Below are 16175 nucleotides of genomic sequence, written 5' to 3'. Positions count from 1 at the left end.
ATTCAAAGCTTGGGTTGTGCTGATTAACAATCGTCTTGCACCTGTTGTCAATAACGACCAAAACTATAAGTAACCCACGGATGACATCAGTTCCATGTTTGATGCTTTGAAGAAGGTCTATGACCGAAACGTTGCAATTACAGCCATTTAAAGCTTCCCATTTCTCTACAACTTTTACTTGAAAAAGTACAGGAATAAATAAAAAAACTGCTTGGAGAACGGTTCAATCACATCTGTAGTAAGCTCTGAAGTAATTTTATAGATGTTTTTCATTTTATTTTTGATTAATGCTACCTAATTAGTGGTCGTCAGCAAGCTATGTTAATTAGATGTCTCATAAAAAAAAAAAAGCTCACATTGTGCACAAGCAGTAAGACAGACAACAAATCCCACAATCCCTCTGTCTCCACTCACCAGGACGCTGGTGGCCCCGTTGGCCAGCGGGCCGTAGGTGATGTAGGAGTGGCCGGTGATCCAGCCAATGTCTGCTGTGCACCAATACACATCGTCAGGCTGGTAGTCAAACACCAGCTTGAAGGTGGTGGCAGCGTACAGCATGTAACCACTGACTGTATGAAGAACTCCCTGGAGAAGAGACGAAAGTGGAAGGTTAGGGAGAGAGGGAGAGGGAGAGGGAGAGGGAGAGAGAGAGAGAGAGAGAGAGAGAGAGAGAGAGAGAGAGAGAGAGAGAGAGAGAGAGAGTGAGTGTTTATGTGTGGCTGCATATACAGATCATTACAGCACTGATGGTAGATCCTGTGTGTGTGTGTGTGTGTGTGTGTGTGTGTGTGTGTGTGTGTGTGTGTGTGTGTGTGTGTGTGTGTGTGTGTGTGTGTGTGTGTGTGTGCGTGCGTGCGTGTGTGTGTGTGAATTCTCTACCTTTGGTTTGCCAGTTGAGCCACTGGTATACAGGATGAAGAGAGGGTCTTCAGAGTCACACCACTCTGGTTCACACTCGTCTGACACTCCGCACACCAGACTGAACCAACACAGGTCCACCTCTGGGTTCCATGGGACCTGGGGAACAGACAGACAGACACACACACACACACACACACACACACACACACAGACAGACAAAGACACGGACATACAAATGAACAGACACACAAACACACAGGCACGAAGACAAGACACACGATGCACATATGTACAAGAATACAGATATGTACATGTACATGAGTGAACACACAAATTCGTACACACAACACACAAAAAAAACAAAAACACAATAACCCAAGTTAGCAATAAAATCACCAATAACAGAATAAGAGGCAACATCATAACATTGTTGTACGGAAACAGGCATTCAGAAAGTCAAAACAACAAACGGCTCTACGTTCTAAAACACCAAGCAAAAGTGAGAGAGAGTTAGTTTGACAAAAACATGCCTCTCAAACTAGCTAGAAGAGAACAAAACAAAGAATAACTGGTGAAAAACAGTGGATCTGAGTGAGAGTGAATAAGCAATAAGAGTTAGGAAAGTTACAAACATGTTAAGGCTGTTGTAACTTTTTCTGTGTGCGTCAATCAGAACTGGGTCAGTTACTGCTTGATATCGGACGTGATTAAGACAAACTAAATCGATATCTATTAAGGAATAATGGGGAAAAGATCAGAAAAACGTATCTCTATTAGAAATGAATGAGTTGAGTGAACAAAATGCCTGAAAATCTGTGGATTGATGTAAAGATAAAGAGGTAGAAAGAAAGATAAAAAGAGCAATAAAGAAAGAGATACAGACAGATTTTTGGATAGAGATAAACAGATATATAGCTACAGAGAAAAACAGAGAGGCAGACCGACAGGCGGGCAGAGAGATAGATAAAGGTAAAGATAGATAAAGAGGCAGTCATAAAATAAATCATGAGCCTACAACATCTTTCCAATTACTTTAAGTGTTTTAGCCTGGGAGTGCTGAGTGGAGGGGTTTGGGGGTTTCCGATCAGTCTAATTGGTTCTCATCTGCCAGAAAAAAATCAATCCATCCCAGAAAAGCAAGTTAATTCTTTTCAAACAGTAATTTGACCCAGGTCTGAACTCCACTCGCCATCATTCACACAGAAATACATCTCCCATAATGCTGTTCTCAGTGTTACATTGGACTTCATACAGAGCCGGCCAGTGGGTGTCACCGTAAAGATGATGTAATGTTCGTCTGGCAGGGGCTTTGTGTCTTCGTTTACAACCAAACCTCTTTTCCAATTTCAGACACTTATAAATGTTTTACATGATTTTGGAAGCAAGGGTAAAAAAATATATATTAGTCTCTAGGGTTTGCTTTCAATTGCACCCTTATTTACGTTTCTATGTGACTTTTAACGAAACCAAATGTGCACTAGGAGAGACAAAATGGCTCCAGATGGGAGCTGTGACAAGTGAAAAAGACGAGTGATCAGCTATATACGGGTCACACCAACAGTACCTGGTGAGCAAGAGGACATTACACGGAGTTTCAGCCAGATAAGACGTTACGTTTGCTAGATAAGAGGCTGTGCTGGCAAGATATAAAGATTCAGGCAGGTAATCTGGCTGCTGATAAAGAAAACACAGGGCTCCGCCTCTGCTCCCTCAGATCAAGTCTTTATATAAACTAGTTAACAGAGGAAGCAAGATTCAAGGGTCAGTTTCCTGCATCTTGGCAAAACACCACAAGGAAATAAAGGCTTTTTATAATCCATAAATATATATTTTGTCAAATAAATCTGAATCTACAAAGAGTTGGGATAAGGGGTCAGTTACCTGCAGCAAGAAATTAACAAGAGCCAAAAATGGGAGAATCAACATGTGGACAGTGAAACATTATGTACCTATAATAATAATAATAATGATAATAATAACACATTTTCTCTAACATTTTCTTGCTGACTTACTATAGCGTAAACAGCGACTGAAGCCATGCCTCCAGAGCAACTGAGCCTTGAGGATTTAATAAAATCACACAAGCTAGAAATCAGTCATTTGTGCAGACCGGGAGTCAAATCCTAGCAAGCCGAGACAAGATAACAGAACCCCGATTCCTCCCGACTAGTGGTGTGTGTGTGTGTGTGTGTGTGTGTGTGTAAAGGAGAGAACTGAACAGACACGTTAGTAAGAAAAAAAAACACAACATCCCTTGAGAGACAGCAGTTCACAGTAGGCTGTGTTACACCGTGTGCATCATGTGACACCCGGCACGAGCGCAGGTGAAAAACAAACACGCCTAAAAGACGCTCAACTCCGCTGAGAGGGAGCGGTAGGTAGAAGAGTACAGCCACAACACAAAGAGTGTGTTAACAGAAGACACACAAAAAAAAAGAGAGATCGGTGTTAATCAAAATTCCACCCTTAAATAGAATTCACATGTTATTCCAGTGATGGTAGACAGTCCAGTCAATATTTTGGAACAGGAATAACTCTCTCCCACAGCTTCAGGTTTACATCTTTTACAGTGTTCCCTCTGTAAACTTGTGTTACAGCAGTAGGAGAATTCAGACTGTAGTTCCATGTTCGTCCTAATTAGTCAATCTCAATCTTCATTTTGATAACTAATAAGTCATTAGAGGTAACTTCAAAGCCCTGGACATGTATCACTTCTAATCTTTTTAAGAATTTATATTTCAAATTCACTGTAAAAAGGTGTGGTTTATGTACTGCTGAATAAATATTATAGTATTTGATTTTTGTGGTAAGGGGTATGAACCAGTAAATATGTTCATATCCTCACAAAATTACCACAGTTACCGTGACTCTTGTTTCTAGATTTGGGAGAGACTTTTTCCCAATATTCACAAATCTGGACCGAACCGTCAAAGATCGCAGGAATAACAAATTGCTGTTGCTGGGTAAAAACGATTACTTCTGAAATTTTACAGCTGGTTTTTAACAGGTTTCAAGGGCCTACGGGTCATGAAATTCAGCACAAAAATGACCATGGAAATTTCAATGCAGTTAAGGAAAAAGCCACAATTGCAACTACATGTAATTTAGTTTTTACCCTGCAGCTGCGATATGCAAATTCTGCTTCCAGGTGAATTTCTCCTTTAAACAAAACAAAACAAAGATGTTATGGGTGTTTCATAGGGAGGAGTGAATGAAAATATACCTGGGGAACAGGACGTGTTTTCTTTACTCTCCCTGTCTGTTTCTCCTGCTAGAGGGGAAGGAAGGGAGGAGGAGGAGGAGGAGGAGGAGGAGGGAGGCGTTAATGAGGGAAAATGGTTACTTTAAAAACCCCAAAATAAAGAACGCAAACGTAAAGGAGCAGGGTCCACAATGTCATCTCAAACCATGACATTGAGAGAAAGGTTTTAGGAGCTTTGCAGAAGGACTAATTATGTATGAACTGTAGAGGCTGAGGGGCCGGTTTCACAGAAAAGGACTCAGCCTTGTACTAGCCTGACTGTCAGCTCCAAAGCAGATAGACTGTAGACTAATAAGGCTCCAAGACACATTTTTACCCAACCCAATCACACAGGGCTGCTGAATTTTCCTAACTATACCCACAGGCGGTTTAGAAAAATCAATGTCAATCCTTTTTGGGTCCATCTGTCTTTTGAAGCGTGGCTTAATACTCTAGCCACAATTTAGAGGAATCTACCCATCTTATCTTATATCTTATCGCCAATGGGATTTAAATGACTGATGTAAACAGGAAATAAAATGTTTAAACTGCGGTGGAATTCATTTCAGTCCAGAACTAGGCTTAGTTCCATGTCAGTGAAACTGACCCGCTGTGTTTTACCTGACAAACAACAGCTAGAGGGAGAGACAAAACGATGTGTTCTTGGGAAGAAACTGAACTTAAAATATGTGACATTTGAGGGTTACATCATGATGGGATGGTATCATAATCAGGGCAGGAAAAACTAAAGTTTCATCTACTGGTCACGATGGCTAGTAGATTCCAATATCCATCTGCCACTTTCACCATTTTACCAGCCACTTTGACTTTTAGATCAGACGAGGACCTCCACATGAGACTTGGTTACCTGCTGAAGTGGCTGGTAAATGGTTTATCCTAGTCTGGTTTAGGCTAATGTGGATAAATTTGAAAATGGCGTTTTCATGTCAAAAGTTCCATGCTAGCTTTTCCGAAAAGTCCGCTGTCCACACTGAACCGCCAAAAACGTATAATTTCTTCCATGGGCATGCACAGGTAACTTGGGCTGGCCACTTTAAACCATTTCCCCCCCAAGCACCAGCTTTCTGCCACCCGCATTTTTTAAGAGGTTATTTACAGAGTGATCATGCTAACGAAGTCTGTTAGCAAGATAAGCTTCTGAAAAAATGCCTAAATCAAAAAGTGAAAAAGTGTCACGGTAGAGTTGTTCTGCTCTCTAAGTTTGGGGCGGCTCTCCAGCCACAACCACCATCTCTTGAGGCGTGAAACAGCCGATACAGCCTGGATGGATCACATGACAATAATATCCCTGAGATCACATGACAAAAACATGTCAGCGTTTTCGTAAATTTTCCCCAATCTACTTTGGAGCGTTTTCGCAAAGCTCTGTTATCGGTGGTCGAAAATACCGGCTTAGTGTGGATGGAAGGCCAAAACTGAGAAATAAAGATGCATTTTCAAATTTATCTACATCCACATGTCACTTCCTTTTTATGTTAGTCTAGTTTCATTTAGCCAATAGTCTACCACTGTTTGGCCTACCTAGTATAATCTAGCATGGGTTTGTCTTGCCTGTAAATCAGGACAGGGAACAAGTGGTAAATCAAATGCAGTCTAGTTTAGCCTGGTCTGGCATGGTTTTACATTTTACCCTTAGATTAAGACAGGAATTTTGGCTCGGAGGAGAGGAACTCATGGGAGTTTAATCTGGTCTAATCTTTCTAATTTAAGATCTAACTTAATCTGCTATGGGTTGCTGATCTGCCTGGTCTGATATGGCCTGGTTTACATTCTAGCTTTTGGTTTTCATTTTACCTGTAGATCGGTCAGGGCTATTTCTACTCCCTTAAAACAAATAGTATCTGGTCTGGCCTGGTCTGGAATGGCCCAGATTGTATTTTTGGTTTGTTGTTTACCTGCAGATCGGGGCAGGATCGTTTGGCTGGAGGAGACTGAGAGCCCAAAGGAGTCTCCTCTGCTTCTTTTGACAAATGTTTCAGCATTATACACTTCTGGACTGGGAAACCCCTAGACAGAGAGAGACACAGAGACATACAGAGAGAGAGATAGAGAGAGAGAGACAGAGAGAGACAGAGAGAGAGAGACAGAGAGAGACAGAGAGAGACAGAGAGAGACAGAGGGAACAGAGTAATAAATAAACAGCAGAGACATAAAGAGGGGGAGAACTGTAAGCACTGTACTAACTATGAAGGAGTAAAATAATACAAATAATATCTAGTCATTTTGAAAATGTTTCCCCAAAACTACAATATCTTGGAGGAAAAAAAAATCAGTGCCACACAAAAAAATGTATTAACCTGTTACAGCTTGATTGAGACAGGATGATTGATTGTTATAATATTGTAATAATATGTTATTGATATAATACTACTAGAACATTTACTGCTGTTAAGTGTCACACTGACATGGTTTCAAAATGGTTCAAATTGAATTGATTCAAAATGAATCCGTTCACACTGAGTTCATTGTTTTGTCTTTGCTTTGGCAAGAAGCACTTTTCACGCCAATAAAGCATCTTTGAATAGAAACTGAACCGATAGTGAAAGAGCTCTGAATGAATGAAGTGTTGCACATTACTGAATAAACCTTGTTCGACACGGAAGTAGTTGAGTGTCGGTTATACTTACAGATAATGAACATGGTTTCTGATAACATTTATGACACCTGTTTAGCCCAGGAGTAGACAGAGATTTTCTTTTCAGATAAAACTTAGACAGTTTGCAGTGTGGAGCCTTGATTGTCAGCTGCAGTGGTATCCAATCATGACAGCATGCGAGTGTCCCATAACGTGCTAAAACTCAGGAGTTCCTTCATAGATTTTCTCAAAACGTCAGGAAAAAGCAACTGTTGACCTACTTTTATATGAAATCTTACCTTTAATCCTGGTCTGATACGAGCCAAGTTGCCTCATTCATTATTGAATTCTTAATTTCCTATAAGCTTTTGTTATTTATTGTGATTGACTTGCTTTTTTATCTCTTTGCTATGTGTATTTTATCAACACCTTCAGTTTTTTTTTTCTCTTGTTCCTTGTTGTGAAGCACTGTGTAATTTTACTTTGTAAAACGCATCACTTCCTGTGCAGAAGAGGATTTTTCCCAGGAAAGAGCTACCAGACACCGGCTGTTTAGAACAGACAATGGAAAAGCTTTATGAACTGGATATACGTTGAATCACTATTAAGTTATATGAAACAGCCATAAGGTCAGAACAGATATTTATTTAAATCAAAATGTGGGGATTATTACTTTAATACATTTCTGCAATGCAAGTGGCTCGTGCACTGTGTCTGTGCACATGCACGTGTGGAGAGCTTATTTGTCACTGCAGTTCTGCAGTATGTGTTGTGTGTGTGTGTGTGTGTGTGTGTGTGTGTGTGTGTGTAAAACTGCCTTGACCCTGCATTTCTGCTGTGCTTGCTTGTGAACCATCGCCAGTGTCTGCGTGTGCGTGTGTGTGGTGAGAGAGAGAGAGAGCTTACTTGTCTCTGCATTTCTGCAGTGCTTCGTCAGCTATCAGCTTCAGGTTGATCAGCTTATCTCCTCGATAGAAACCATCTGAGAGAACGAGATAAAGACAGAGATGGAGAGACACACAGAGAGAGGAGACAGACAGAGAAGGAGAGAGAGGGAAAGAGAGAGAGAGAGGGAGAATGAGAGAGAGACCCAGAGAGATGGAGTGGGAAAGAGAGAGAGAGAAAGGAAAGAGAAAAGAAAGATTAAGAAGGGGATTGAGAAAGTAAAGGAGGAAGGAGAGGGAGAATTCTTGCTACAACACACATATTTTTCACAGAAATAAATCCCTGTTGAAGGCAGAAGGCCAAATTGCATTGGAGTTTTCAATTCAATATGACATCAACTCACAATAAACACTCTTTAATTGATTTTCACTTTGAGGGCAGCCACACAGTATTTTGTCATTAGGTTGATGAATGGCAACTGCAGCGACCTGTGGACAGCTCTGCATACATTTCAGAGTAACCTATAATTTGTATACAATATGCCCCATTTTGCATCACAATTGAATCAAACTGAATGCTAAATCAAACTAAGAGGGATATAAAATGTCTTTGGCAAGATGGCTGCAGAAGGAAGCTGCGACATCGATTGACAGCAACGTACCGACAAATGCAGGGAATCAAAACTTACTGTGTGGCTGCCCTCAAAGTGAAAATCAATTAAAAAGAGTTTATTGTGAGTTGATGTCATATTGAATTGAAAACCCCAATGCAATTTGGCCTTCTGCCTTCAACAGGGATTTATTTCTGTGAAAAATATGCGTGTTGTATCAAGAAATCCCCCCCTTCTGTATTCAGCGATTGCTCCCAAAAAAAAAACCTCCTTCCCCTCTCTTTACATTTTATCTTTATGTTGGCATCTGTCTGTGTGTAGACATATTCTTCAGAGCACAGTAACACCGCTATAGAGCAAATCTGATTCGATTTTGGAGCACCTTGCTGCATAAATTTGCATATTAATTAATTGAATTTTTAAACGACAATAACTCCTTAACTCTTTAAGATACAAAGTTGATATTAATACAACCCACGTCTTATGTGAAGACAAGCACGTTGACATAGAAACATCTGCATATTCATGCATTAAACACCTTAATTAACCTCATTAGTGTAACTGGTTATGTTCAATATATCACGGTGGTTATGGCAGCTCAAGAGCCTCTTGTTTCTTTTCCCTTCGCACTTCTCTCCTACATGATCATTCTAGGGTCACAAGAATATTACCAGAGCGCTGTGATCACCCGGGTGACCTGGGAATTGAATCTTATTCTACCTTTGGACTCATTGTAAGTCACTCTGCATAAAAGCGCCAGTTAAATGCCTAAAAAAAAGCAGGAATAATTCATTGCTGCTGCGAATGTACAGCTCCCCGAGTAAGGCTTCTTGATCCCTGCTGTTTCATGAGCAGTTTAGATAGTCTACACACTTCTCTCTAGTGAAACTGAATGAGACCCAGCAGAGAGTTTAGCTCCGTTTCACCATTCAGCCTCCTGTAACCCTCTTTACAAGGCAATAAAGCCCTATGACAACACTGCCAGTCACAATGAAAAGGCCCCGGCTAAAGACTCTATGATCCGCTTACAGGAACTCTATGAGTGAGAAGTGTGTGTGTGTGTGTGGGGGGGGGGGGGTGTCTGTCTGTCTGTGTGGAAGTACATATATAGTCTCTGAGTACTTGGGGAGGGGTGTGGGTGTGTGTGTGGACAAATATAAATGTATACTAACTGTGTGTGTGTGTGTGTGTGTGTGTGTGTGTGTCTACAGAGGGTCTACACTCAGGTCAGTAACCCAGTGGATTAGCAGGCCATATCCCCGGACGCTGTAATCCAGCTAATAAGACTTTCATTACCGTTCACAACTTGGCGCCTCGTCTCAGCTACCGGCTCCTCCAGCCGCTCGTTTGAACCGTTCAGGTCAAGTGAATGAATGAAATACTATGTGCGCTACACCTGTGCAGAATAATACAGTTGTCTAGATATTTTGACATTAAAAACCTAATTTAACATTTATCATAAAAAAAACCTCTGGCTGTGTTGTCTGTATGTTATGTGTTGTTCTCTATGCATTTAGTGCTAGTACTAATTTGAGTGGTTATGATTGGTGTTGATTTTTTTTCTCTCTATTTTTTCCTCTCTTCCCATCCAACCTTTTTAATTACACTATACACTATAATTATTTTATGTGGATTAATTAAACTGTGACATATATTTTTAACTGTGACATCAACCTGCCATGGGACAACAGATGAAAATTTGCCTGGTGGCTAAATCTGGTGTATTTACATTTGGTTTTAAGTGTTCATTAATATACACTGTCCATATCAAACGGGACTGAGTGATATGGTTGAAGTCAATATCACGATAATCACGATTTTTTTGATATTGATATATATCACGATATGGTTCACGTATGTCCAATCGCATGTTAAATAGTCAAATTAATGTTCACCCCATTGAGCTGAATGGTAATGTTAGGCGTGATGTCAAACAAAACTGAAATTTTCAAATAATATTCCTTAAAATGTTTCATACCTCAATGTACCTCAAATTTTTAAATAAGATTTGCTGGTTATCATCAGTTTAGACAGCAGAATTGTGCGTCACGATATCCCAAAATCACCATATGATTCCACTGAAAGACGATAAACGCTAATATTGAATTATCGCCCGGCCCTATGTTCAGACTAATCAGCTATAATCAAATACAGATGTACTGAACTTTTCTATAAAACATTTGCAGACCAGTTTCATCATGCAAGGCTTATGTCTGTGGCAGATGAACATAGCTATGCCAAATTCTGGTACTGTAGATGTTGCCTGACCCAGAATAACGGCCTGGTACTGTGTCTAGACTGCTGTTTGAAAACATAAACTAGTCCACTGCCTCATCTAGCCTTTTGGATGTGTGAATTCCCTCGACAAATTGTTCATTACATGATTTCCCCCACGAGTGCATTACAGGCCACTGGGTAATTTTGCCTCAACAGCTGGCCTAGACACTGAAAAAACTGTCCAACATTACTAGAAAGGCTTGGGTTAGCTGGGGTGCATCTATATTTTTAATTTTTTGTGATACTTTATTGATCTCCCGAATGAAAAATGTTGTCTTTTCTCTTGCACCCCCGTCCAGTTTGTCCCGTTACAGGGCGCTCTTCCTTCTCATTATGCTACCCTCGTTTTTTTGCTACTCGTTTTTTTTTTCCTGCAACTCACCTGCTGTGATGAGCAGCGAACACTGTGAGTCCAGGATCCGCTCACACAGAGACTCAGCAGAGAAACCTGCAAACTGGAAATAACAACACATAAAATCAGAGAAATATAGTAATATGTGATCGGCATGTTGGGGAGAAAAATACATATAAAGCAAAAACCTCATGAGCAGTTCTCCAAAAAGAAAAAAAGAAAGGATATAGAAGATAAGCCATATGATGATGATGATGATAATCTTTATTTTATGAAATAATTCCAACTCACCACTATGGAGTGTACAGCTCCGATGCGGACACAGGCCAACATGGCTACCACCAGCTCCACCACCATGGGCATGTAGATGGACACACGGTCGCCCTTCTTCACTCCTGGAGACACAGGTGGACAGACAGGTTAGGGGGAGAGACAAAGATACAGTTCCATTGTTTTTACACTGTCACACAGTACAGTAAACATCAATACAGCATGAAACAAATTGACAACAAATTGTCTTTACATCTGGGCAAAACTGAAGCAATTTTATTTGGCTCAAGACGCAGAATCCAGAATTCTCCTGCTCTCAGCATCTCAGTTCAAGGGACTGAAATAACTGCCAAAGAGTCTGTGAATTATCTTGGCTGTAAACTGGACAATGTAATGTCTGGTGAGAATATGGCACTACACGTTTTAGAAACAGTCCACAATAAAAATAAAGTTTTTATCCCGGAAATCCAGGTTTGTAGATGTATCAACCATGAAGATATTGACAAATGCTCTGGTCCAATGCAACTTTGATTATGCATGCACAAGCTGGTACAGCAGCATCTCTAAAAATCTATGCAACAGATAACAAACAGCCCAGAACAAGCTTATCAGAGTGGTACTGAAACTCCCCTTACACACCCACCTGACAGCCCAACATTTTGAAGAGCTTGGATGGCTCACTGTAGAGGATAGAGTGGCCATGTTGAAGTTGAGTCTGGTTCACAGTGTCATTGCATCCAATTATTTTAGAGGCTACTTCACACGAGTCAGTGACTCCCATAATTATAGGACCAGAGCCAGTGACACTGATGTGATAACCCATAGTTTTCGGACATTGATAGGAAAAAGCACTTTTGCTTACTCTGGAGCTGTGGTCTACCAGCGTCAATAAAAACCACAGAGTCAAAACAACAGTTTAAATTGTCAGTAAAAAAAATATTTTTTTGGAAAAACTGGTGCGATAATCTGCATTTGTACACAGGTGTTTTTTTTCTCTAATATATGCATTGTTATGTAATGTATGCATTGTTTATGAATTGTTCGTAAGAGGACCACAGTGGAATTAAGTCGTTGACTTTACTGTGTTTTTATCCTCGATTGTTATTTAAATGTATGTGCTGGGCTTCATCTGGAGTGAAATGTGCATGTATTCATTTTAACTTTCGAATAAATCCAATCCAAAATACCCAGTTTTTGTGTTTGAATATGAGGTCACCTGCTAAATATAATTGGGAATCACTACTACTTTCTGTGGGCGTGTCATATGGGCGTGGCCAGCAGCGAGCTGGGTTGTATCTATCTATCTATTTTTATTGCAGACTGGCTGCATTCACAGTCTGCTTCTTCAGCACCTGTGGAGGCTTTATGGTTGCCAGTTACCTCAGCCTCAGGAGACATGACAGCAGGGCCGGGCGATATGGACCAAAATAAAATCACGATAATCCTAAAGAACTCTTCATTTTCAAATAATATTGTGTAATTTGTGTCAGATCTCATTTTGTGAGATTTTAACTAGTAGTTGCTTTATCATTAATTCAGACGACAGAATTGTGTATCACTTATAAATTGTATGATGTATTTTGTATCACCTAAAAAGCTAATAAAAAGACTTGATTCTATTGAAAGACGATAAGCGGTAATATTGAATTATTGCCCAGCCCTAGATGGCAGCTCATCAAGATGATCAGCAAGTTTTTGGTAGGGTTGGTAAACTTGACCAACTGAGGGGGAGGAGGGCGGGACTGAACAACACACTTTGCTGCCTCAAGGTGAAAAGCTGCATACTGTAGCTTTAAAAAGAACATGGCCATGAAATGATGGTTGGTTACCTGCAACAGCAGCTGGGAGAGTAGACAAATGCATCAGCCACAGAAAAAATTACTAGCATTTTGCTTGTGACTGGAGCTACTTTCCCACCCTGTTTCACCCCCTGCTGTAGCCACTTACCTTGGGACTTGAGCACATTGGCGAACTGACAGACCCTCTGCAGCAGCTCTCTGTAGGTCACTGTCAACTCATCTCCGGGCTCATTACCTTCCCTGAAATAAACATTAGACAAGAACACTTATTAACAAACAAACCATATTCTCTTTTGATAACCGTCATCTCAACTCCTGGCTTCTTACCAGCTGTAAAATAAACAATAGCAACATGCTTACGAAACATCAGTGTCGGCAAGTGACTCATTGCAAAACCAGGCTTGTTTTCTTCCACCTGAAACTGTGTCCACACACACACACGCACACACACACACACACAAGTCTCACTTCAAAAGCTTGTCACTTTCACCACACTCATCACAACCACAGACAATCACAAAAGAGCAGTGTCATGCTATACAGGCTGAAAAAACCCCACAAATCTCTATTCCACTTTGTGCCTGCTCACCCCTTGGTTAAGTGGAACTTTACCCCAGTTGTGAAACTCAACTTATCTAAACTTTCCCCTTTTCACAACTGAAAATAAGCCTGGACATTTAAGGAACTATGTGCTTGCATCACTTAAGGTCACGTACTTGCACACACACGCTCAACTTACACGGGTAAGCCTAGTGGACTAATAACAATGTCTCGAGAACAGACAGTGAAGTAAATGAGTTGTGACAGCGGTGCCTCTATAGATTATTAAATACAGCCGCGATCTTAAGTGAGCGTCGTCTAGCCTGTCTCTCAGCATCACAGTCTACAAACTGAAAAGCATGACTGACAAGCTGGAGATGGGAGAGAGAGCGGGGAAGAGAGCAGGAGAGAAGAGCGCAAAAGACGGATGGAGAGCGCAAAGTGAAAGAGCGCTTAGAGGAGAGAGCGCTCAGGTAGAAGAATTATTATTAGAAACTAGGGATTGGTATCAGCCGATATGAGCTTTAAAAAGCAATATCGGTCCAATATTATTATTTTATCTGCTGATATTTGGCCCAGTTTTTTTTCCTAGGAGCATGTCACTTAATACAACTGTCAAATCAGCAACAAAGTAAAACTAAGACAGTCTTTTGTTTAAAAAAAAAAACACTTAAATATCTTATGAAGATTCACACAAAAACATACAAAAATCAGTATTGGCCAATATGGGTAGGAAAATATCGGACAACAGTATCAGCCTCAAAATAAACATATCGTTACCTTCCTACTAGAAACTAGGGCTGGGCGATAATTCAATATTATCGTTTATCGTCTTTCAGTGGAATCATATCGCATGATATGAAGATATTTTAATATCGTGGCACACATTTCTGCTGTCTAAATTGATGATGACAAGCAAATTTTACTTAAAAACTCTCATAAATTAAGGTATGGTAGGAATATTATTTGAATATTTCTGTTTTGTTTGACATCACACCTAACATCACCATTCGGTTCAATGAGGTGAACATTAATTTGATTATTTACCGTGATTTTGCATACATGAACCATATCGTGATATATATTGATATTGAGAAAAATCCTTATGATTATCATGATATTGATTTCAACCATATCGGCTAGCCCTACTAGAAACAAGTAAGAGATGGGGAGTCGGAGTAAGTGAGTGAGTGAGTGAGTGAGTGAGTGAGTGAGTGAGTGAGTGAGTGAGTGAGTGAGAGAGAATGAGGGCATGAGAGGAAGAGCTCAGCAGAAAAGGATGAGTGACAAACTAAAGATGGAGAGAGATTGAGAAAGAGAGCAAGAACAAGTACAAGCATGAGAAAGCAACAGTATGAGAAAGAGAGATAGTAACAGAACAAAGAGCACTTTTTAGTTTAATACGAGCTGGAATATGTCCTGGCAGCTCTGTTGTGTTGTCACTGGGTCTTGTGGTGTTTGATTAATTACATCTCGTCCGTCTGCTTTAGCTTCTACTACAGTGAAAGGCAAATTTCTACACCTGTGGACAATAACGTTTCTATACTATACTATTCCAAGAGAGCAAAAGGAAAGGGGGGAGAGAACAAAATAAAAGGTGTATTGATTGCGTAAGAGTCAAGCGAGGTAAGATGACATGTTGGGGCATCCTTTACAAGGCAGGGCAGGATCCTCTAGTATGCATGGGGAAGACAGTGAAGTATAAAAAAGAAAAACAACAGAAAGAAACAAGAAATCAGGGGGTGGAAACAGGTGAGTATGTTAAACAAGCCTGAAAATCGTGGGAAAATACCCTTTAGTGTAAAAAAAAAAATAAAAACCTAACTTACATATTTTAATGAGCACCGAAACATCAACAGAGTTTCCTTGCAGATGAATATGTCACATTTGGTCAGTTATGTGTGTGTTGTTCTGCATTGGCTGATAAACAGCGGGACAGGAATACACACACACACGGTTTTATTAGCTTCGCCTTCCACAGGCTTCCAATACAAAACGAAGAGAACTTTAACAAAAATACAGATTGCAAAATATCTTGATTTCAGCATTAGTTACTGGCAAGGCCTCCCAGCTTACACTTGAGCCACAATGGTAAAACAGCAGTCCAGGAAGGCGTGCGTGTGTGTGTGCGTGTGTGTGTGTGTGTGTGTGTGTGTGTCTCCCAATAGAGTGAGGGAGTGTGTATTTATGTGCAATCCAGTGGGGTGTATATCTCAGTGGTGTGTGTGTGTGTTTGCATGCATGCATCTCCCAGTTGTGTGTGTGTGTGTGTGTGTGTGTGTGTGTGTGTGTGTGTGTGTGTGTGTGTGTGTGTGTGTGTGTGTGTGTGTGTGTGGTGGGAGGGGAGGTTACATAGCTGAAATGTCTCCATGCCCTGCTTGGCAATAGCAGCCAGTGGGAGTTGCATTAACAGAATAACTATGAAACTATGATAAAGCTCTGGCCTTGATAGTGTTTTCCATTAAGCTATCTGAGCTGCACAGTCTGTTCACAGTTAGGTCTACATAGATTTAGCATGGCTACTTACCATCACTTTAAAGTAGTACTGAAACGATTAGTCCATTAATCGATTAGTCAATCGAGTTAATCGATTCTAATTTCAACATCGTTTTAGTCATTCAACAAGTAAAAATAGCAAACATTTTGCTGGTTACAGCTTCACAAATACTAAGATTTGCTGCTCTTCTCCATTTCATATGCATTAGGACTTTGTGGTTTTTAGGCTGCTGGTCAGACTAAGTCGG

At 40.4% G+C, this 16175-nt stretch overlaps 1 protein-coding gene across 1 annotated transcript; it reads right to left on the bottom strand.

The window, feature by feature from the left end:
- Positions 1–414: 414 nt before the first annotated feature.
- LOC139640635 (acetyl-coenzyme A synthetase, cytoplasmic-like) lies at positions 415–13131 on the bottom strand (the record flags this gene model as incomplete). Its single annotated transcript, XM_071514808.1, has 8 exons — positions 415–585; positions 880–1017; positions 4085–4132; positions 6019–6130; positions 7605–7680; positions 10853–10925; positions 11114–11217; positions 13040–13131. Coding segments are annotated over 8 exons (814 nt in total), but the record flags the coding sequence as incomplete, so codon positions are not given.
- Positions 13132–16175: the final 3044 nt, after the last annotated feature.

The sequence above is a fragment of the Centroberyx affinis genome, unplaced genomic scaffold (assembly GCF_046629955.1).
Source record: "Centroberyx affinis isolate AG114_WGS23_722 - 3 ecotype Tasmania unplaced genomic scaffold, CSIRO-AGI_Caff_v1 ptg010047l_1, whole genome shotgun sequence".
Classification (NCBI taxonomy): Eukaryota; Metazoa; Chordata; class Actinopteri; order Beryciformes; family Berycidae; genus Centroberyx; species Centroberyx affinis.
Note: the sequence above shows the minus strand (reverse complement) of the source record. Positions and strands in the feature narration are given on the sequence as shown.